The sequence below is a fragment of the Gallinula chloropus genome, assembly GCF_964237585.1.
Source record: "Gallinula chloropus genome assembly, chromosome: 14".
Classification (NCBI taxonomy): Eukaryota; Metazoa; Chordata; class Aves; order Gruiformes; family Rallidae; genus Gallinula; species Gallinula chloropus.
In genome coordinates, this window is record NC_140099.1 from 3,157,271 (window position 1) to 3,180,680 (window position 23,410).

At 48.1% G+C, this 23,410-nt stretch overlaps 1 protein-coding gene across 1 annotated transcript in view; it reads right to left on the bottom strand.

Annotated features, from left to right (window-relative positions):
• The window catches only part of LOC311197004 (nesprin-2-like), a gene marked incomplete at its 5' end in the record, with an annotated part of 155,847 nt that extends 152,933 nt beyond the window's left edge, over nt 1–2,914 (bottom strand). Inside the window, one exon of the mRNA XM_084270692.1 lies at nt 2,836–2,914. Coding sequence (XP_084126818.1) covers nt 2,836–2,914 — 79 coding nt within the window. The remainder of the gene's footprint in view (nt 1–2,835) is intronic.
• Between the last annotated feature and the right edge of the window lie 20,496 nt (nt 2,915–23,410).

Consider the following 23,410-nt stretch of genomic DNA (forward strand, 5'->3'; position numbering starts at 1 on the left):
ATGTTGGTTAAGAATTAGCAGTCTACCTGGCCTCTGGATGCATTAGTGGGTCTCAGAGAGATATTCTCCTTTACTCAGAGATGAGTGCAATTTGCTACAAGCCACACAACAAAACCTAACTATACATATCACCTTATTTTCAATTTTCCTTGAAGAGAAATCATTCTTAAAGTATTAGATGTAACTGCATGAAAATAGCATAATTGATTGTGTTTTAACAGCCATGTTCTTATGTGATCATCCTATGGGTTACAGTAATAAACAGTAATAAGCAGAGCTAAAAATTAGGACCCCTGCAGTTAATTAACTGCTGAAGTACATGCTTCAAACTCTGAGAGCTAAAAGACACTCTCTTATCTATGAATTAGTTCATCAAGCCTGGAAAGAAAAGGGAAAACAAGAGTTTTGCATATGCTTGGAGGGAAATTCACACACAGAGTCTGTCTGCTTACCTAGAGAGGAAAGGGGAAGGACTTGTGTATAGCAAGGAAAGTGAAGGTTAGATCCTCCCAGAGGTAAACAGATTTACACCTCAAAAGCAAAACATATTCCCACTCCAGAACAGCACAAACCCTGCTCAGTTTCTGCTGTAGCCACCCATCTGCAAGTGACTGCACACTCCCCTCGCTGCAACCCCACAGGCAGGCTCATCAGCAGAGCAGTCCTATCTCCAACAGCTCTCAAAACATTGCCATGAAGCCCTTCTCTTACCACAAGAGGGGACATGCCTCCCCATTTCAGGTAGCTGAAAACAATTTTATACCCAAACTGTGCCTCTTTAGAGAAGGTCAACTGCATGGAGGACCCCTCTATGGGGCCAGCCCATAATGGGGCAGGGAAGCTATGGGAGGAGAAGACATAAGACAAGGCTCCTGGGTTATTCCTCCTGTGCTTATTGCCAGCCCAGCCCCAAGCTCCTGCCTCCCACAGCTGCAGCAAAAGTCACTTCAGGTTCAAAGATGGTCCATGCCACAACAGAGGCTGCTTTGCAAATCTCATCCCAAGATTCCTATTATTGAACAAAACCTTCTCCTTGAGTGATACTATTAGTCTTAACTCACCTTTGCTACCACAGATCTGCAGGTAAAGTTACTAATGGTTTCTATATATCATGTCAGGGAATGTGTCTACAGTGCTCCATCACAGCTGTGTCACCATTTGCTTGTTTGACCCAGAGCAGATGCTCCAGTGTCACAGCTCCATACACAGGACACGTCTGTACCTTTTGTTGCACCTTTCATCATTACAAGAATTATGAATGTCACTTCTAAGGGATGTCTCTGGATGTTTTAGAACAGTCAGGCACATACAGCTTGGTCCCTGGTTTGCAGTGTGTTCATTTCAGCATCGTCCAGAAGCTCAAGTTATTAGAGCAAAGAAGAATAGTAGTAATTCTAAGGAGTAGGGCTTTTCCACTGAGATACTGACCAAACCCCTACTGTTATTCAACATCTAAACTGCAATCTGACTTTTCAGAAGATAGCATGAGTATTATTTCAAAACAAAATCCTAACCTAGAACTGCATGTAACTTTATTTCAGTACCCTCCACCTTAAACCCAGATAGTGTTTCCCAAACCCGTTTCATGACAACAGCCACCTCACCCTATCTACCCAAGGCTGTTTGGCACAACAAACGTGTGTCTGACAAGCTGTGCTTGGTGCAATAGTCAGGCTAGCTCCTGTCTGCTAGGAGTCTGTGCTTGCTCTCCTGACAATGTAAGACTGGAGCAAAAGGGAAGAAAATCCACCATTAAAGACGTTTGGCTCTAGACGACTATTAACACTCAGTCATCAAAACACATGGCTTCGATGACAATATTAGTGCAAATATGGATTGTAAAAGTGACTTGGCAGAATATTCTTTTGCACCATCTGTTTTAAACATACCTCCTCTCAACTGAGCACCCTAGTAATTTCTTTGCAAGTGAGCGAAAAGGAAATAGCTCTGTGGAAACATGACTTTGTCCATCCGCCCGAGAACAGCCAGGCTCAAACAGGCTTTCCAGCACTGCTAGTCCTGCTGCCTGGCCTGGCCTCCTTGAGAGCTGCCACAAATGAGTTCAGGAACATGTTTAGAAGAAAATCAGCCTTCACAGGGAATTCTCCGAGAAGAAAATTCAATATGTGATTAAGGAAAACCCAGAGAGGCTGAGAGGCCTCCTCTGATGCACCGATTCCCACATCACTGTCCAGGCAGCTGCCATTAAAACAGAACAACTAAAACTCAGCCAGTGAGTGTATCCTTAGCAAGTTCTAACTCATTGCAAGTGAGGGTGAAAGACTGACCTGTAAGAAATTTGGTTAGAAGCCACAAATATTTTCTACTTGTTTTGGCCATGAGCTCTCTTTCTGAGTGTGCAGGGGATATAGCAGTAAGAGCAGAAAACCAAACCAAACAAGTACTGTAGTTAACAGCCTCATTAAAACAGCTTTATGCAACCACCTAATTGTCAGGAAATTGAAAACCAGGAAACGAATGAAATGGTGTAACTGTTTTCTGACAGGCGGTTCCCTTGAACAGCGTTTACAGTACCATGTATTACCATCTGAGTAACAGAGAATAAGAACCAGAGAGCATATCTGCACCAAAAAAGGCAACAACTCTCAAAATGCCACAAGAAAGTACTATGAGAGTGGTTATCTTTCGTTTTACTGCTGGAACATCTCTCATGAAACACAGAAACATCTGCAAAGAAGCAAAGACACAAACTGACCAGGCTGATCGTAATGCCAGTTCTAATGGGTTTCTCAGAATTCCCCTCAACTTGTGCACAGTCACAGGTTTTTGCCAAAAAACTGCATTAAACCAGCCCAGAAATCTACAGTAACTTACCTTGCAGCGATAGATAGAGATCGTCTATTTCGGAGGAAGCCTGCTCCTCTGTTGAGGGAGATGACTGCTTTGATGCCATATTAAATCCTATGGAGAATCTTTAATCAATTTCCAAACTGAAATGATAAAAAAAAAGAAAAAGAGAAGAACATCAGTACAGTTTCAGATTAAAAGTGATGAGATCAAAGACGCTCAAGTGTGTGCCGAGACCTGCGCTCTGTTTTGGGATTCCTTGCTTTGGGAGGCTGTTTCCTTAGCTCATACAGAATAAAGCCAATGTTCCTACTGTGTGAATCCAAGTTTTGGTCCCTTTTCTCTCTACAAGGGCCAGCAGTACTCTACAGCACAAACTATGGATCCCCATGTGCCTTGCCAGGAAAACAAAAGGGTTAGGGAAATTGAAAGTTGTTTTCTTTGAGAAAGCCAGGTTGGAGAAGGCTCACAGTGCCTTCTGCAGACTTGTTGCTGCCAAACTTCAAAGTTTTTCTTTAAATCCTTGTACTTTTCAAATAGCAATTCCTGTTCAGATAATGATTGCAGAATGGAAACAAGTGAGGCAGAATCTGCAAAGATTAAGACAAAATGAAAAAGCCATGCTTATCATATGAGAATAACCACAACTGCTGTCTCTGTCTGGTACCTTTGTTACTCCTTATCCCTGTGAAGGACTTTCTTTTTCCAACTCCTCCATTTTCCTCTCCCTAGATACCTCCCCTAACTCTAGTGCAACTCCAGTGAAGGGTATGTTAGATCTTTCTTAAAAGACTACCATTGTTTCTGGTACTGGGGTAGCTGTGTTGTTCAATTCACTACTGTAGGAAAAACTGGATACTTAGATACAGATTCATTTTTATCAAGAACTTACAAGGTTAACAAATTCATGAAGAAATAAAGCTGAAAAGGGCTCACCTTAAAGAGGCTTTCTTGCCTAAATAACTGTAACCTTTTAATCAGAAGTACTAGGATTTACACACCATACTAGGATTTACACACCATATATTAATAACTCATCTACTAAGTATTTGTCAAAGTAAAGGGTGTGAGTAGATGACTAAGGAAATACAACACAAGTTTTTACCTTCAGTCCCTTGTGCATATGAATCATGAGGCAGCCTTTGTTTACACCAGCACATACTACTTTTCCTCACTCCCTGTCTCGCTCTCTGCACAGAAAGGACAACATGCCTTTAATGAGGAGCTATTCAGTCTTTGGTTTTCCTCACCCTGAACAATGTGTGTCCTTGTGCTTTATCCAAGAGCTGCTCTGATGACAGGATTATTAAGTCCTCACAAGATTCTCTATGGCACTCATCTACTCTGCACCTGACAGCTTCGCAAACATCAATCAATTCACATTTACAGCATCTACGTGAGGTTATTGACCACATTTAGAAGCACAGAACGGTCTGGCTTGGATGGGATATGTAACAATCATCTAATCCAACCCCCTGCCATGGGACTTTGTTTTCCTGGTGACAAGCAAAGGCACAGTGGGAATACAGGGAGAGGAAAAAGTTGCTAATCTGACTCTGGATTTCCAGAGAAACAGATATCAGTTCATACGGCCAAAGCATTGATTCCAAGTGCTGCAGTGAGCACACAGCATTTCTACAAGTCACCAACAATTTACAACTAAAACTGAAGGCCACTAGCTTCAAGAAAGTCTCCTAGCTGGGGCAGGTAAAGATGAGAACTATCTGGAAAAGGAAAAAATATTTTACAAGGGTTTGGCTTGCTTAGCCCAGCAAAAAGAGGATGAAAAGGGGTATTAGATCACTGGCAGGCACAAGAACAAGATGATATAAATAAGCTCTACCTTGAGGTTCAGATGGAGATCAGATTTCTAAATGCTGGGTTCTAACAAAGCCTCCCAACAGACACAGCTGGCACAAAGGCTTTACTTGTTTTTAAGATTGGAATTGGTCAGAAACTGACAACATAAAGCAGTTGCCTTTCTTAAAGGACTTCCAACCCTGGAGGTTCTCAAAGGTCCTCTGTTCCTCAGCCAGAAGCATGAGTTTCAAGCCAGACAACAATAAAATAACCACAGTTAGCTGCCATTGATAAAACCTGGGGTTTAAGAGCATCTTCCAGGAACTGAGCAAGAATCCAGTTCTCCCAGCAGCACCACCTATGCCCAAGGTGATGCAATCTTTCCTGGGAAACTCCTTCATTCTTCTCTCAAGACAAAGCAATACAAAACCAAAGTCTAAAAATGCAAATTGTCAGGTTGGCCTTAATAACTTTTGGGTATCATTGTAGTCTGGTATTTAATTCTGTGATTGCTATCTTGAAGGCTACTAAGTTAGCAGCAAGACCCAAAAGGGCAACATGAAAGCAAAGTACAAACCACATCACCAGTTCTATTGCTTTTTGTTCCCAAGACAGAGGGAGAATTAGCTGCACTCCCTCCACCTTGAATTTTCCAGTGGCCAACTCTAGGCCTTCAGAGATATTTTAAATATGGACACTGGTGAATCCACACACGAAATCACTTCGCCTGCCTGAATTTGGACCTAAGGTTATAACTCAAATTGAGTGTCCATGTAAAGGAAGAGTGTTGGGACTAGAAACACACGTGTAGACACTGTTGCCACATCAGCATAACCTACAAGCAAAGCATCCCCCAAACTACATAGGTAAGTACATTCCTATGGTTCTAGGGCACATCATCAAAGGCAATCTATGCTCTTTACTCTTTAACACAAGTTTATTTTCTTTTTTGTTAATGTTATTTTAAACTAAACACTATTTAAGGATATTCTTTTAGAGGCACAACCATATATAAGATACAACATAAAATCTAATGAAGTTCAACAAAGCCAAGTGCAGGGTTTTGTAACTGGGTTGGAACAACCCCTGTTATCCATACAGGTTAGGAGATGACATGCTGGAAAGCAGCCCTGGGGAAAAGGACTTAGGGGTAGTAGTCAATGAGAAACTGGACCAATACCTGACAGGTGCCTGTAAGAGAGCTGGGGAAGAACTGTTCACCAGGGCAAGTAGCACTAGGGCGAGGGGTAACGGTTTTAAACTAGAAAAGGGCAGATTTAGGTTGGATATTAGGAAAAAATTCTTCAACATGAGGCTGGTGGGTCACTGGAACAGGTTACCCAGAGAGGTAGTGGAGGCCCCATCCCTGGAGATATTCAAGGTCAGGCTTGATGGAGCTCTGAGCGACCTGATCTAGTGAAGATGTCCCTGCTTACTGCAGGGGGGTTGGACTATATGACCTTTAAAGGTCCCTTCCACTTTAACATACTCAATGATTCTGTATGTATCAATGAAAAAAGCATATGTTCCTATTTTCTTTCAAGGCTAAATTAAGGCCTCCTTCCCAAACAGATGTAATCTTTTTAAGGTATCTTTTAAAAAGACAGAAATCCACCCAACAAATCCACAGTGCAGGTTATAAAAATGTGCATCTCATATAAGATACTTTTATGCTAAATTCTTCACAGCACTCTGTTCATCATCCAACACAGCATCTGCATTTTGCCCTGCCTCTGATTCCTGCCCTACCCCTACAGAAGAGTCCACAGGGGCTTTGGAAGGAGACACACACATTCTTGGAGGACATACCTGCAAGGATTAGTGCTCTTCAAAAGGTACAAGGGGCAGGTTGTCTGAGAAGGGATTATACAGGGACAACAAGCTCATCCCTTTGCCCTCTCCATTCCCTACCCACCCCCTGAATTTCATTCAAATCAAGCTCTGAAGAGTCTAAAACCATCAAGGTGTTGGTAAGATTGCTTAGCAGTGCTTTATATAGATGTTAGGAATGACCAGCTTTTCTGCTTTGTATTTAAATTGATTATTTTCTCTCATAACAACAAACCTGCAGAGTTAAAACCAAATCCTTCCTTTCCATGAAACGTTGGACAACTGTGAAATATATACCCACAGTGTGAAAATAAATCAAAGGCTTTCAAGTGACAACAGGCTTTTCAGTGGGGATGAAACCAAAGGTGAAGTAAATGACCTTATCTTTCTCTCTTTCTCTGGAGAATCTGGCATTAATACAGGAAAACATTTAACTGCTTACACCTTGGGATAACCTGTGAAATAATCTGTGAAGTATCACAGAGCCAGAGAGTTCTTGGGATACCGGGACTTTGTTTCCAATGGATTTGTTTCCTGCTGATGAATTTAGTTGAATTGCACCAGAGCTGCTGTATGAGCTCTTCTTCTCTTCAGCATGGGAGAAGTCACACAAGAATGGTGCGTTACGAATGTCCTCAAGGGAAAACCTTCCCACTGGTGTTCTCCAAAGTAGTAAATTCTGGACACTTGGGCTAAAACTACAGCTCAGACAGTTCAACTAAAGCTTTTTCTGGGATAAGGGAAGATGGAGACATTCAAGGTTAGGCTTGAAGGGGCTCTGAGCAACCTGATCTAGTGAAGATGTCCTTGCTCACTGCAGGGGACTGGGCTAGATGACCTTTAAAGGTCCCTTCCAATCTAACACATTCTATGATTCTAAGACTCAAACCCAGGTTTTACTATAGTGGGTATTGGTAGAGTATTTTGTCCCTTTTCTTTCATCACAGACACCTAAAAACATAGGTGGCAATTAGATCAGCGCAGTCTTATCACATAATTTCAATTTAACTTCCTTGGAATCCCTCTTCCTTTCCCAAATTCAGCTGAAATCAGCCAGCAGATTAAAAAATGTACTGGGTATTAACACACAGACATAAGCACATCAATAGAGTGAGAATTAAAAGCAGGCAGCGGACTAGAAATCTCAAGGAACTAGAGTGAAAATAACAATTTCAGAGATTTTATCACGAGAATAAACCACATGGACTTAAATACCATGTCTCCAGTGAGCCTTAAGTCCCAATGAGACCTAAGAGATGCTCTGCTTAAGCATGATCTTTGTAAGAACATTCTTGGCTCGGAAGCAAGGGGGGGAAAAAGTTTCAGATGGATTTGGGGGATTCATTAGCAGGGATTTCATAGCCTTAACATTGCAGTTTGGATCAAGATGGTTTGCAAACCTTGTCTTTCAGCTGCTCCAAATGTAAAAACACCTGCAGTTATACAGTACACTCCTCTAATTACAGTTAACATATAAAATGCGTATTTCATCAATAATTTAATGTACATCTCTGCACTAATTAAGAAGCAAGCTAATGTCCACCCTGTCCCAGGTAAGACCCTTTGTGGACCCTGAGTTCACAGCTGCCTCTTGCCTGCTGCACACGTGTCCCCCCAGGCCCCTTCCCACGAGCCACTCTTGAAAAGTCAGATGGCATGAAATTAGCTCAAGTGTGCACTCCTCAAAGCTGAAAGCAGCAGACACCTTGCAAACCAGCCCAGCTAGAGTTAGCTGACTGCCACAGCCCACTGCTAGTAAACCCCTGCCTCATCCCTTTTGCCTCTGCAGACACACGCCCCCGTCTTTTCCCAATTCTGCTGGCTACACGCTTTCCCCTGGTGTTGCAATAGGAATTGCAGACATCTTCGCAAGGCATCTCCAACTGCTTGTTTTTACTTTCCCTCCTTTGAAGTGCCACTGACTATTTATGACCCAGTCAGGGACTCAAAAGACTTTCCCTCCACAGAGGCCTCTCCATGTAAACCAAGTCTGTTCCTAGCAACAGATGATTACTCATGTGAGCACAACGTCACCCACAGGAACGGCAGATTTTTATCTCTTCCAAAGGAAGCAGAGATCCACAATGCAGACTCACTGCAGACCCTTCTGGTTATTAACAAAGATCTCCGTTCATTTTATGTTCAGAGAGAAGCAGGAACACTCAGAAATGCAAGTCTTGAACTCTGCAAAGTCCTGATGAGCTGCCTCCTTTTGGTGAAGTGTCTGCCACAGCCTCCCTAAAGGCAAATCGTTGGGTTCCAAACCACGATACTGTGATCGAAAAAATCATCACAGAAAATCCCTTACACCAAGTTATTTTGAGTTTTTGCTTTTTACAGTATTTCCCCCCCTCACTTCCGATGTGATCACACCCCTAAGTCACAGAAGTTCACACAGCACTTCAGTTTGACCAGCTTGCTTTCTCCTCCACACCTCATTTACAATGGTTTCACTATTTTCTCACCCAGTGACAGGGGTGGGGTCTGCTTAAAGCATCGTTTTCCAAGATCTTCACACTAAAATGCTCTTAAGGTCCTACTCCAGACTGAAGTTCACCCTTTCCACATTTAAAATGCCAACATTGCTTGTGTACGATGTCAGATTGTATGCAGGTCCACAGCTGGAATAGGATCACACACCAAACATACTGATTCCCTTCACCTCAAAGCCAGATCCTCAGCAAAAATCAGGACAACACCACTGACAGATCTACCTTGACTTCCCCCACTTGAGGAGCTGATAACTTCTCCCTGTTTGGCAGAAAAAAATATTTATAAGATGCCATCGTCTTATAAATATGTAAAGGGTGAGAGTGAGGAGGATATAGCCAGGCTCTTCTCAGTGATGGCCAGCAGATTTTTTGCTTTACACATCAGGACAGGGGGCATCCTGTGCAAGCTGGAGCATAGGAAGTTCCATGTGAATAGAAGAAGAAACTTTGTCACTGTGAGGGTGACAGAGCCCTGGGACAGGCTGCCCAGAGAGGCTGTGGAGTGTCCTTCTCTGGAGACATTCAAACCTGCCTGGATGTGTTCTGTGTGGTTTAGTCTGGGTGATCCTGCTCTGGCAGGGGGGTTTAACTGGATGATCTTTTGAGGTCCCTTCCAACTCCTAACGTTCTGTGGTTCTGTGACCCAGTAAGTAATAATGGCACATGCTCTGCACTTTCCTGGGGAAATAAAAGGGCTTCCATCACATCAGGTTTCCATCGCTTTCCATCGGCCAGTCCTCTAGGAAGTGGTATTAGAGATGTGGCATTAGAGGGACCCCACACTGCCCAGGATAATGCTGAAAGGCTGGCTTTGGCTCTGCCTGAGCTATCAGTAGCTGGAGATGAAGGAATGAAAAGGGAAAAGCTTGGAAAGGTCTGAACAGCTCTGCTCAGACAGAACCAAGCCCAGACAGCATTAGATCTGCAAGATCTACCAAGATGGACACAGGGCTATGCCCCATTGTCACAGGAGTATTCTTGCCTCATATGAAATGACACGCTCAAGCTATATGTACAAGTAAGGACTCCTCCAAAGAATAAGAGCTGCAAGAACAAGACATCTCCCATTAGCTTATTTATGACAACCAGCAGCAGTACATTTTTGTTATCCAGGGACTTCCCAGTGATCTATTTATAATTTTTGACAACGTGCCAGGACAAGCATATGAGTACACAAAAGCCACACCACTTTTTAAGGCCAGCAAATGCTGCTGGCTTGTCTTTGATTTACACATCAGTAATATACTTCCTGCTACAGAAGCACAATGGATCTTCTCGTTGCCTTCACCAATTTAAAAATGTGGTTAGGAAAGTGTCTTTCTTGACCTTTTTGGGGGGTGGTAATATATTGGTCACCGTGGTACAATTACACAGTTTGAAAACAGCACTAACTCCATGCTGCTGTTAACACACACACAAATGCTTTTATTAACAGAGCTATGCCTTGTTCACCCTTTCACAAAGGCTGACCCAGGGAGGTACATGATGCATTTATTTGCCCTCAGATGGAGAGCCTGTATCTCCCAAATGGAAACGCAGCGCTGAAGCACACTAACTGCAGTTGGAGAAAACATTCTGTTTCCAACTGGTTTCCAAGTTTTCTCACATCATTAATAAAGCCAAGAACTGCTGGGCCTCAAAATCACAGTTGTTAATGTAAAAAGGGAGAGTGATGAAAGCCTGGAGCCTCAGAAGGCTGATGCCATGCCCCTCAGTCACCCCAGGGTACGCTGCTATGCGGGAAGCCAAAAACACCGTGGCGACGTCATGATTCCATCGATGTCAAGGGTTCGGATGACAATTCAGTCTCCCAAACACACAGCCTCTAAGCACATTCCGGCCCAAATCTACCTGTGTGATGCTCAGAAGCCTCTGATTATGTGCAAAAACCCATGAAGTTCAAAAGGCGTGTTGCTGCTGCTGCTGCAAGGACGGAATGGAAAAGCTTTTGCAAAGCAGGGGTGGTTCACACGCTCCCCTGCCGCCCGGCGCCCGACACACCACTGCCCCCAGGCCGCCTCCCACAGATAACGGGGCTGCGGGGAAGGGTTATCATAAAAACATGAGAAACACCAGCTGGCTCACTGTGCTGCACCTGGGAAGCACATCCCGTGCACAAACACGACCTCTTCCTACCGGCTTGTGTAGCTGGGAAAGCATGCAGCAAGGCAGCATGCAGCAGCAGCTGTCCCTTCACTCCTGCAAGACCTTCTCCACACAACAGCCACCCCTATCTGACCCCCTCGCCCCAGCTAGCTGGGCTCCGGGGAGGCCAGTAGCCAGGCACAGTGCGGAGTAGCCATGCTCTGCCTGGCCTTGTTTCGGCAAGGGGAAAGGATGCAGCATGGTCATAGCAGTGGTGGGACCACGGCCGTGGGCAGAGCTCTGAACTTTAGGTGTGCGATTCCCATCGGGAAAGCAAAGGGCTGTGCAGGGCTCAGTGTAGCCCACTGTCGGCTTCCTGGCCCAGACTCAGTTTTTACAAGTAGAAGGGAAGGGGGAGGGCATCGCCTGCAATCAGAGTAAGCTTAAGCCTCATGCAGGGCACTGCCTGATCATAACAAACTGGACGAGGCTGCCTGCTTTAACCAAGCAAGAAATATAGCAAGAAGTTCTTTTTCCTCTGCCTGGGACTTCAGCTGAAGGTCTCAGGTTAGTCTTTTAACAGAGATGTGCCGCCAGCTTCCCATTAACACTGGAGCCACTTTACATCATGCAAAAGGTATTTAAAATAGCAGTATGTAATAACTACACCCGCTCCCTGTTAATGACAGGATATTAATGAGAATCCAGCTCCTAGTAATATTCTGCCTTTGAAGGAATACAAATATTTCCTTTCCACTGCCTTTCTAATTCCCTTTTTCCCCAAATAAAGGAAACAGTGAGCTGGTTAACAAACAGATTATTCTGTTGAGTGAAGCTCGTCTAAGCAATAAAAGACCTGGACTTTCTCAATTAAATCACAAGGCTGCTCTTGTTCAGAAAGATCTTCCTGAAGAGCAGTAATCTGCTTCAGGAAATTAAGAAAGGGGAAAGGTAGGGACAGCAGCAATCTAAACACAGGAGTTTTCGCTGAAGCTGGGACTTGCTCTGACGGAGCAAAAGCACTGGAAGCGGAGATGCAATGTTTGCACAACAGACCTCTGCAGACAGAGCCATTGATGGTGTCAGGAAAGGGGAGGAAAATGATTTGAAGTGTGTATTTGGGAGCCAAAAGAGAAAGGGCATGTCTATCTGCTTTGGCAGTACTCCTGTGAAGATCACGAACTTGTTTTGATCACTAAATATAGCAGAGAAAAGGAATCTGCTGCAAGTAGCTCTCTCCAGCAGCACTTGCTGTTTTACACAGGCAAAAGGAAGACACAAGAGAGAGATTTGTCAGGCAAACGGCAAACGAAGCTTGCCAAAATCTGAAGGGCTGATTACAATTTAAATGATAGGTCCTAGCCTGGCAGCTGGGAATTCATCAGCTTCCCTCTCAAGCATGTCCAATTGAGGCTACAGCAATGCAATGCAAACTGCCACTCCTCCCCTGCACACCTCCGCTCCGACCTGGAGGGCCTGCCTCTCTGAACAGCAAGTTTTTCACATCTATACTATACTCCAAATGCTAGTCAGGGTTTTGTTTGTTTGTTTGTTTTTCCACCTTCTGTCCCACACACTTCAGGCTTTGCGGGCAAAGCAGCCTTCTCACCAGTGTGGCCTACACGTTCACATGTCTATGCTGGGTTTGGGCACATGAAAAGGGCCTTTCCACAGCACTGGGACTCTTTGCTGCTGGATAAAACCAGCCCTTTGCTCAAGGAACTCCTCAGAGCCTCTGCCCCTCTCTGCAAAGCAAAGCACTTTTGTTTACCACTTAAGACAAATACAATGTTTTTGCTTTCAAAGAAAAACAAACAAACAAAACCAAACCCCCACCCCCCACAAACCTAAATCTCTGATTTATAGCAGGGTTTGAAGCCTGTAGAAACTTTGTGTGTGCAATGAAAACCAGGCCAAATGTTGTTATTCCTACCAGTAACATTGCCAGAGAGGTCCAAAGAGCCAAACTGCACATAGCCAACCCAAGAGAAAGAACTCAGTGCTATGTGGTAACCTGCTAGAAATAAATTGTTCTCACCAAGTAAGATAAAATAAAAAAATAAATTGTAGTTGCCACTGCAAAGCCAAGGAATCTAAATCAAAAACTGCTGAGACTACAGGATTTCATGCATGTCCCCTTCCGCCCATGCAGGATGGCGCAGTCTCCTCACCAGTGGCTGAATCACCGGGCTGCTCAGGCCGCTTGCATTCAGGGTCAGGATTTCTTACACTGGAGACAGAACAGGGTGAATGCCTGTGAGCCCTGTGCATCTCCCTCGCTGAAAGGCAGCAAATTACGAACACAGAGTTACTTATAGGCAAGTCCAGTCAAGCAACAGAAGCCGCCCATTGCGCAAACAGAGCTGCAGCACCATCCCCTTCCCAGCCAGGCAGCTGCGGCAAGGCCACAGCTGAGCAGGGGAAGCCGGTCACAAGCCACGTCTGGTCGCCCCAGCCCCCTCCAGCCCACCCAGGCATGTTTCTGTGCGGTTTGCAGAGACGTGTGTCTCAGAGTCACCTTCCAGGGTAAAACTGCAGCAAGGAGCTGGTGTGTGACCGCCAAGGCAGGTCCTCGGAACAGGATATGCTTCCATTTCCTTACAATCCCCACGCTGGCTGTCGGTACAGTAAACTCCAGGACTGGGTTTTTGGAGAATCTTTGCAAGAAGAGCCACGTTCAGAGTCACCTCTGAGCCTTTCACAGGTGAAGCTTTCTCTCACAAACATTATCTGTAAAGCTATTCCAAGTGTAACTACGGACCTGGTAAGGCACGGCTGCTGTGCAGGAGCAGCGTTTGCTCACACTTACGCTGCACAAGTTTCTGCTTCCTTCCTCTAGGAACAAACAGCTGAGGTGCCCCAGGGCACACGACTGGGAAAAAGATCAGATTTTTCACTCCCCCCAAAACGAAGCTGACTCTGCCGCTGTTACTTCTCTCTTACAATAACAACCTCTGCTTTCTCCATCCCAGGGGTATTTCATCACCAACATCCCACCCAGTTCTGCGTAAGGAACAACACTGCAAACAATCTATCAGACACTTTTTTTCATTAAAAAGAACCCCAAACACCAAAACCACCAAATAACCCTCAACCTGTCAGCCTGCTAACTGTGAAACTCCTTGTTACAGTCCAAATGGTTGATGAAGCAAGATGACAATACCAGGAAATACCTGGAATTGATCTTCAGCGCTTATTTTTGGAGACTGGCTTTTCTCCCAACTCTTATTTAATAGCTTGCTCTTTCCCCTCTGCTCCCAAGTTGTTCTCTCTGGAAATAAATTGCAATTTGTTTCACCTCTCTGGGAGTTCACCCACAGACCTGCTAAGCAGAACTTCAGGAATCAAATCCTGGCTCAGACAACACATTCTTTCTATTTCACTGTTACCATCTTCTTTCTCTCGTATCAAAAAAGATAGAAGAACGCTCTCCTACTTGTCTGAAATCAGAAGTGCACAGGATCTATTTAACATGCAGTACTTGCCCATACTTTGTATCTCTCTGATACAAGCAAATCCCTTCAACAAATCCTGCCCTTAGACACTCTGCTTATTCAGCAAAGGATGTCCTTCTGCTGTTCACTAGTACTTCACACAGAAGCAGCTGCATCCCTGTCATACCTGCTTTACCTGCGCAGGTAAGTTGGATTTTTCCCAGAGGAGCTAGTGGTTATTTTTTTCCAGGCCACTAAATAACACGACGGTGGCAACAACACTTGAGAGCAGAGCGGGTCACAGCTCCCCATGCAGCTCCAAAGCTCCCTGAGCTGTGCTTTTAGTCATGCTGTGCAGGTTTGAGATACGCCAGTTTGCAGAGTTTCCACACATCATCTGAACTCCACTGAATAATCACACGTGCTGTCTTAGCCACCAGTTCTGTGGACGCACGGTGATTCAGCCATGTGCCTGAACTACAGATTTTTGGGAAAGAAAGGACGGGGAAAGGAGGATGAGTAAGGATGAGCCTCTATCACTGTGCAGATAGCTGTCCCAAACCCAGAAATGAAAACCTACCCGGTGCTGTCCACCACCAAGCTCCAGGCAGCTGGTCTCGCCTCGGGGGAGCTGCGGATTGCAAGGCAGCTGGGAGTAGCAGGGGAAGGAACACACCTCTGGGAGCCTGCAGCCGTCCTCATCGCTTCCACCTCCAACACTAACCTGATGTGCGACCTTGAAAAAGCCACGCTGCAAATCCCCTTCGGCCTCTTATTTATAGCAGAAGACCGACTGGTGCTGCGGGTCCAGCCCGAAGCTTTCCTGAGTCCAATGAGTGAGCAGGGGAGGAGGAAGGCTTTGAGCTGGGCATTGCCGTCCACTCTCTGGTCGCAGGTGGAGGCCTCCAGGCTCACTGCCTAACACTGCGCAACCCACACGGACACCGTGTCTGGTAGAAACAAGAAGACTAGGGGCCCTCCTAGAATCTCTGCTGGGATGGGAGACACTCCTGACACTGAACAGCTACCAGAGAGATGCCTCCATGCGCGTTCGTTGTTTAAACACGGCAGAACCAAGGAGGGGGAAACAGGCACTTGTAGGGCCATTTGTCCGATGTATTTTTAGATGCCCAATGCAGCGTGGATGAATCATGGCCCAAAAGTGTTTGCTCCTCTCTAGTGACTATGACAGGAGCCTGGAGAACTGTCCCTTGCACAGATGGTTCTGTTGTAGTTTAGCAAGATGAATCTCACCCTTTTAAGCTGGGGGAAAGGAAGCAAAGAAGAGCCCCCTCGGTTACCCCACCGGGAGAAAGTGACTCCACCAGAGACACGTGGTGCAAGCGCTCTGTGCCTCCCTCCCTTGTCAACATCTCACAGCTACACAATACACAACCACCTTCACCGAGAGGGCTTGGCTTTGCCAGAAGAGCCTCACTTAGTCACTGAGCTTGAAGCTTTTGCTAAACATTCCTACAACTAAGGCTCTAGATCGCTCACTAGACAAAAGACCCCAAGAAGCAGGACATGCTGCTTCTGGACCAGCTTTCATTTCTCTCCCTGAATCGTTTCAGTAGTTATTAACAATGAAACCCCCAATCCAACACAAAACAGAGGTCTCACTAATGCAAACTGAACCAAACCCATTTCCAATGTGTCTTTACAAGGGCTGCACAGCCAGTTGTACACGGGCTGTTTGCCGCAGCCCAACCGGGCAGGTTAAGCCATGTATTCATTCCTCTCTGCCTTGCCCTTTCACTCCACCATTCACCAACTTCTTGCCTTTCTCCTCCTCCTTCAACCAACAGGCCAGGAGATTAAGAAAGCAAAACTTTTCGCTCTGAGCCTCCTCCCTACACTTCCATGAAAGTAATTACAACTGCTTTGTTTCCATCTTAATTGTCATTTCCTTTGGTAGAACTTGCAGCCTGAGTCTTAAAGCTCTAATGTCCGATACCATCCTTTTCTTCCCCATCTCTGGCTACAAACAGCACTGCTTGTATCAGGGTTAGCAAGTCCTTAAAAGCTTCTCAAGCTGAAGTGTGTCACTGCATTGTGTCAGGAGTTATCAGCAGGCTGCAAGAAGGTTAGAAAGCAAACATGCCTCCCTTTGAGAGAACAAAGTTAAGCCCAGAGTCAAAGCTCTGCCCCACTTCCCCTCCCATGGGGAGATAACAGCCTATTGTCCCCCAGCCCTTTTCCTGCTGAGCCAGGCAGGAGATCTTCCCCCCCACCTCCTGCTGAGAAAACTGTGATTTGGGTGATCTACAGAGGCTGTCTTCTTCATATCCTCACTAACACTGGGACTCGGTGCAAACCATGATGGTAGCAGGAATCTGGCCAGTATTCAGAAACACCATTTAGCCTTCCCATCTCCACTCTGCAATCCCTTCGCAGACAAAATGTTCCAGACATCAGGGGTCTTTCCCCTCCTGACATTACCTCCCACCAAAATACATTCATCCTTCACAGTGACTGCTGACACTGTTCGTGCCACACAGGACCCGAGCCAGTTCAGGAAGGGTAGGCAGTCAGATCCATGTCCTCCAGGTAACATACATGGTATGCTTTTGATCCATGGTCCAGCAGGTATAATCTCCTGCTCCTCCTGGGGAAGCTGCACATCCATATGGGAGAGAGCAGGGTGAATGCAGCCTGTCCCTTGGCACGGACGTACCATGGGTACTCCCAGACATGTATGTATGCTCCAGTCCTATTCAGCCACATCAGATGAAGTAAAAAACTCTCCCAGCCCCAAGACAGGTCTCGATCCCCTCCAAGGAGTCAGATTAACTTCACCTCCCAGGAGCTATGTGGCCACCTCTGTCTCAGTTACAGGAGTCTTCCACCCACACCAGCCAGGGACAAAATTCAGGCAAAGGTAGATTAGATGAGAGGTATGAAATGTCACCTTCTCTGTAATCGCAGCTTATGGATCCAGCTCTGCAGCGTTACTCATACAGAGCTCCACACGTATAATCCCACCACCTAATCTACTTGTTCCAACAGGCACGTTGCCAGGAGGGGGTCCTCACCATCACTGTCTACACCTCCAGTGTTCCCCCAAGACAACGTCCTCTTCCATATGCCAACGGAGGCACCTGGAAGTCCCATCACAGTTCAACACGAGCTGCAGGAAAGCACCCACAGCTCACTCCTTCAACGTGAGAGATGGTGCAGCCCATTGCAGCCTCCTAGGTGTTCTTCCACGCCGCCGGATCGTGCTGGGGAAACACTCCAGCTGCGGTGAGCACCACACACACACCTCTCTGCCCATACACCCAACAAGCATCCCAGCTGGCAGACTTTTAAAGCCAGTATTCATTGTGCCCCAGGGAAGAACAGAAATTGGGTAGAGCGGCTGAAAGGCACAGCTCTGCTGGGAAGAGTTTGGATTGCCTCTTCGCATCTCTCCACACAAACCCGGCCATTGAGAGTCCAGATCCACAACAGAGCCACAGTTGCTAAGAAAACAGCGCTGCAAACAGATGTCAGGAGATGATTCACGGAGTAAGGGCATATCCTGTACTACAGATAAACCAGAATGAATGAGGCTCTTTATACCTGATCTTCCAAGCTGTGCTTCTTCACGTGGCCGTTGGGATTTCTTCTTTAATTCATTTCTATATTCAGACAGCGAGGAGACCAAGCAGGGCTAAATCCACTGTTTATGGAATTAATTACTGGTAGAGGGGGGTTTTACAACACTTACAATGAACTCAGTAAAAGGGCTAAACTGTGGCCCATTTTTCCCCTGAAACAAAGCATTTTTCTCCTCAAACAAGAAACAACTTTGCCCCAAAATCCTACCAGAAGAAATAACATCAACCCCACCGCTAAAAGCTGCAAAGGAAGGAACAGTAACAATTTTTTTTCTTGTGTTACTCTCCCTTATACCATAAAACTTAAAATTAATGGCTAGGGAGATAAAGCATTTTCAGCCTATTAGATCATTAGCCAGCAATGCATGCCGCTTCTTGAATTGCTTCACTGTGTCTCTGCTTAAAATCTCTGCCCAACAAATAAATAAAGAATAGCTAGCACGCTTCGGGACTGGCTGAGTGCTACTGACACCAAGAAGGTTCTTGATTTTGATGAACTTTCACTCAGATTGAAAATCAGAGAAGAAAAGGTATTAAATCATGCTCAATTCTCAGTAAGGCTATGGTATCAGTGGGACTGGAAATAAGAGATTCCTGAGGTTATTTTACTGTTTAAATAAAGGAACTTCGATGTATGTTTTTATAGATAACTAGAGTGAAAAAGCAGTTATCATTTGCTACCCTTCTTTATGACAAAGGGAAGCACAAACATCACTTATCCACTTCTGAATAGGTGTTTGTGTAGCATCTTGTACAGGGTGGGGCAAACACTGCCACAGTGCACACCAGTGCAGGGTGTTGTGGTTACTGTGGTCACCACTGATATTTTTGTCATTCCTCCAAACTCCCGTGTGTCACCACTCATCCCTCACTGCTTCAACCCATCCCCATCACCCTCACTGGCAGGTGCCAGGGCTTGCGCTCCTCCATCACCACGCGCTCCCTCCACACCACCCCTTCCCCTCCTGCTACAACGCGCCGTCTTCTGCCTTGGCGATCAATTATTTAGGGCTGCCCTGATTTCCACACGAGGCGGCTGCGTGTGCGCCTGTGGGGTGACGGATACTGTCATCGTGGGCAGCGTTAACAGCTGCCAGCGTGCTGCTTCTTGGGAGCTACGGAACCACCCAGAAGTGGCCGGAGCCCGTGACTCAGCTACCCAGGCGCCAGAGGCCGCGCGCGCCCCTTCCGCAGGTATTGCATTTCAAGAGGCGCAGAGCAGACGTGCCCGCCAAGCTACGGCTCAGCGAGCTTGGCCAACAGCCGCGAGAACCAGCCAGGACCCTGCACGAGGCACTGACGTCTTTGTCCCTCTGTCCTGCGACGGGCGATCGCCCCAAAAGCCTCAGCTTTGGGGAGGGGGGAAAAAGGGAATGATGGAAAGTGGGAAGAGGACAGATGGGGACACGAGGCATTCTGGGAGAGGGAAGCAGAGATGTGAGGCACGCACTGTCGCTGCCTTCACGAGGGTTGTGAGAAGCCCTCAAACAAACTCGCTCCAAGTTTTTGCTCTGCACATTCCGAATAACCTGAGGCACGTGCACCTGCTCTACCTCCCAACTTCACCAGCGGCTCTCAGGCAAAAAGAGAAGAAAAATTACTCTACTTTGGAGGGGACAGGGGGAGGATTGAGGTGGAAGTAGGACAGGGAGCCTCCCTTTACCTCCACACACACACGGCACCTGACGCAAAGCCAGCGCCAACCTACAGACACCCCTTGTGCCGCATCCCGCGGGCCGCAGCGATAGGCGCCCCGGGAGGAAACTGGAGGCTGCGAGTCCTTGAAAGCCAGGAGCGGGGGGGGGGGAGGAAAGGCGGGAGGGAGGATGTAACGCAAGGGGGGGAAGAGAAAGGAGCCCACGAGCATCGGGAAGAACAGAAAGCGGGAGCCCTCAGCAGGCAGCGCTTTACCCAGGGCAGCAGCACAGGGGCCGAGTAACGCCCGTGCCGCCTCCGGCCCCCACAGGAAAGTACTTACTCCTTTTCCCGCTGGCGAGAACTTGCTCTGAATAAGTACCGAGCATCAGTTTCCAAACACGCAACCCGAGAGATAACGACTTTCTGAGCGAGATAACCCGCGGCACCCGCGCAAGGAGCGGAGTTCGGGGAAGCGCCGCTACCCCCCTGCGCGCTGCCGCTCCCCGGGCTCGCTCCTCGCCGCCGCAAAACAAGGAGGCTCCGGCTCTCAGCCGGACATCGCGGCGGGGCGGGCCGGGCCCGGCCGAGGCGGGAGTTCGCACAAAACGCGGCTCCCGCCGCCCGCCCCTCCGTGCCGTGCCCCGCCGAGCCGCCCCCGCCCCGCCAACTCCCGCCGCTGCCCCGCGGTTGTGTCTTCCCCGGCAAAGGGGCAGGGAGAGGTGGGGGAACCCGAACCCGCCCCGGGAGCGGGGTCTCTGCGCGCCCCCCGTGTAGCGGCGTCCCGCGGGGGGACGCGGGCGGTGCCGAAGGTGAAGCGGCACCGAGGGAACAAAGGCGGCGGCGACGGGGAACAAAGAGCGGCAGGTACCGCCGCGGCGGAGCAGGGGAGGGGAGCGGAGCCGGGCGGGGCGGCGGCACCGGCGGGGCGCGGGGGGCAGAGGGGGGGCTGCGGGGCCGGGTCGGGCAGAGCCGCCGCTCCCCGCACAAAGGCGCAGCCGGGCCGCGCCGCAACTTCCCGCGGGCGGCTCCCGGCGGGGCAGACTCACCGCGGGCGCAGTCCCGGCATCGGCGGCGGCGGGCGCGGGTGGCGGCGGTGCGGGAGGGCGGAGGAGGAGGAGGGACCGGCCGCTCCCCGCCCCGGCCGCTGCCAGCGAGCGAGCGCGCTCCCCGCCCGGGGCGGGAAGGCGGCGCGGCCGCGGCCCCCGCAGCCCGGCCCGGCCGGCGCTCCACCTCCCCCCGGCGCGGCGGGAAGGCCCGGCGTGCCGGGGGTTGGGGGGGCCTCTTCGGGGCCTCTCCGTGCCCCGCAGCCGGGTCTGTCGACGCGTGTGGTGCCTGCCCGGGGCGGGCAGCCGCCTTGCACCCCCAGCAGTTCCCTGTCGCCCGAGCCCGGGCTGCCCCTCGGCTGTGCGTGTCTCACGGGATGCCCCGGCCAGAACAGGGGGCCGGTTCCCCGCTCCTGCCCGCGCCGAGCTTCGGGTCTGTGCCTGGGGTTTCCCGGGGTTTCCCGTCGCAGCGGGAAGCGGGACAGCGCTGGGTGTCCCTGGGCTTTGGGTTGTGCTGGAAAGGAGGAAGGACACCCGTGTATTGGTAAGAGCCCTTCTCTGGAATGGGAAGATTTGGGGTTGCAGGTGATATAAAGGAATAAAATGTTGTCACAAACCTGCAACACCCCAAATCAAATTTAGAAGACAAGGAATACATGAGGCTGGTTCCTACACAGCCTCCCTAGCCCTCCGCAAGCCCAGCTCCCTACCTCTCTCTCAGGGATCCCAGGCACCAGCTGCCCTCCCCCCTTATTAAGACCCAGGCTCCAGCATCACCTGCCCCTCCCAGCCAGATCGATGGGGGCCAGTTATATGAATGTGGAGCAAACTGGGGCGTTTTACAACTTCAGATGAAGGCTTTTGGAGGGGGGAGAGGCAGGGATTCATGCCTTAGATTTGTTGTATTAGATACTGGATGGCTTTTGGCTGGAGACTTACAAAGTGAGAGAATATAAATATTGCTTTACCCACCCAGAGGTCAGCTGGCTATCCAAAGAAAAAATGCAGCTGTCCAAAAGCCACTTCCTGTCAGTGCTGGTGCCTGGGGTTTCTCCTGCATCTGTGCTGATAAAACACCAGCCACCTCAAAGTGGAAGCAAGCAAGGTCCTGTGTATGAAGACTACAAAGCCAAAGGTACCTCCTTAACTCAAGCCTCTCATTACACCCACAGACGTATCTAAAGCTCTGTGAAATTGGGAGCCCTGATTTTCTGTAAGGATTTTTTTCTTTTCCAGGCAAAAGTGACCCCTGCCCCTTTCTGAGTGCTGTTCCAGCTGGAGCCCAAAACTGTGATGCCTCTCTGGAAGCATCGAAACTGGTTACAACTTGACTGCCCTGCCTTGGCAAACGCCTGCTCCAGTTCATGCTCTTCTTGCAGCAAATCAACCCGTGAGTTGTGTACTCTTTTTACTTGTTTTATTAAGGATTAGTTAGTGTTTGAATAATGACACAGTTGTCTTTGGTGCTCCGTGGACACAGCTGAAGGCAAAGGGCTGCACTCAGCCCTACCATGTTGTAGTTTCCTGACTCCCAGCTACTGGAATGTGTATCCTCACAGGGAAACGAGCACTTCTGAGCAACAGGCTTCTGACTGCCAGATTTCAGTCTCGTGTTTAAGTAAGGAGAGAAGCAGCAGCCATATCAAAGCCAAGCTCTACTCCTTGACAAATTATTTCAAAACCCTTCTTGATCGTTTTGCAGCTCCTCCACATGCCATCAGATTAATCAGAAAAAGTCTTGTGGAGTCTTTACCTTCCGTGCCTTGGAGAACACCACCACCACCATCCCCACTCATTACTGCTCCGTGTTCTTTTTGCTGGCTTAACCCTGCCATGAATCACACAGCTCATCCCAGCACACACAGCACTGCAGGCACCTGCCAGGCTTTGTCAAACATGAGCACAGGTCCCAGCCCAAGGTGCTTCTTTTCACTTAAATTATGCATTTCATAACTAGCTTGTAAAGCACTTTGAAGATATGACACTAAGGATTATTAACATTAAATGGAATTACTGGACAGGCATAATGCAAGCAATTAAGTAGTAATACCATTCAAATAAAAAAGGTTCAGGACACAAGAGTAGAATTAAGTCATATATGCCAACTTTACATCCCGATCTGCTGGCTGCTGGGTACTCAGAACAGCCTGACACTCTGGTGATAAGCTCTCATCTCTTTTATACACAGCCTTCCAGCTGGGAACTGCTAAAGCCCTGTACTCAGACTGACGCTTCCACAAGTGGTCAGGTGCTGCCCATGAGGCTGCCAAGTGACTGCCTGGATCAGCTCTTGTGGCACGTGAACGGCTGGATGCTGTGTGAGGACAACTCTCACCTGCTGACCATGGGCATCCAAAACGAGCGTTGAGATGGATGCCCAGGGTGCTGGGGAAGAGATCTGCAGAGCAGCACTGCTGGTGACAACCAGCAGTGGAGAAGGTAACCAAGGTGGGATGAGAAGCCCTTCCAAATCTCACATGCCTTCTGAATGAATGTGTCATCAGTTCAGCAGCGTGTCTTGCCCCAGCCTCACCACACTGCTCTGAACAGCAAACATACAGAGCTGGATGCTGCAGGATGACTGTGGTACAGCACATCCAAGTGTCACACACTTCCAGGTCCCACACAGGTGAATGGGTTGAGCTTCGTGGTGGGACAGCCCTTCTGTAGTGCAGAAT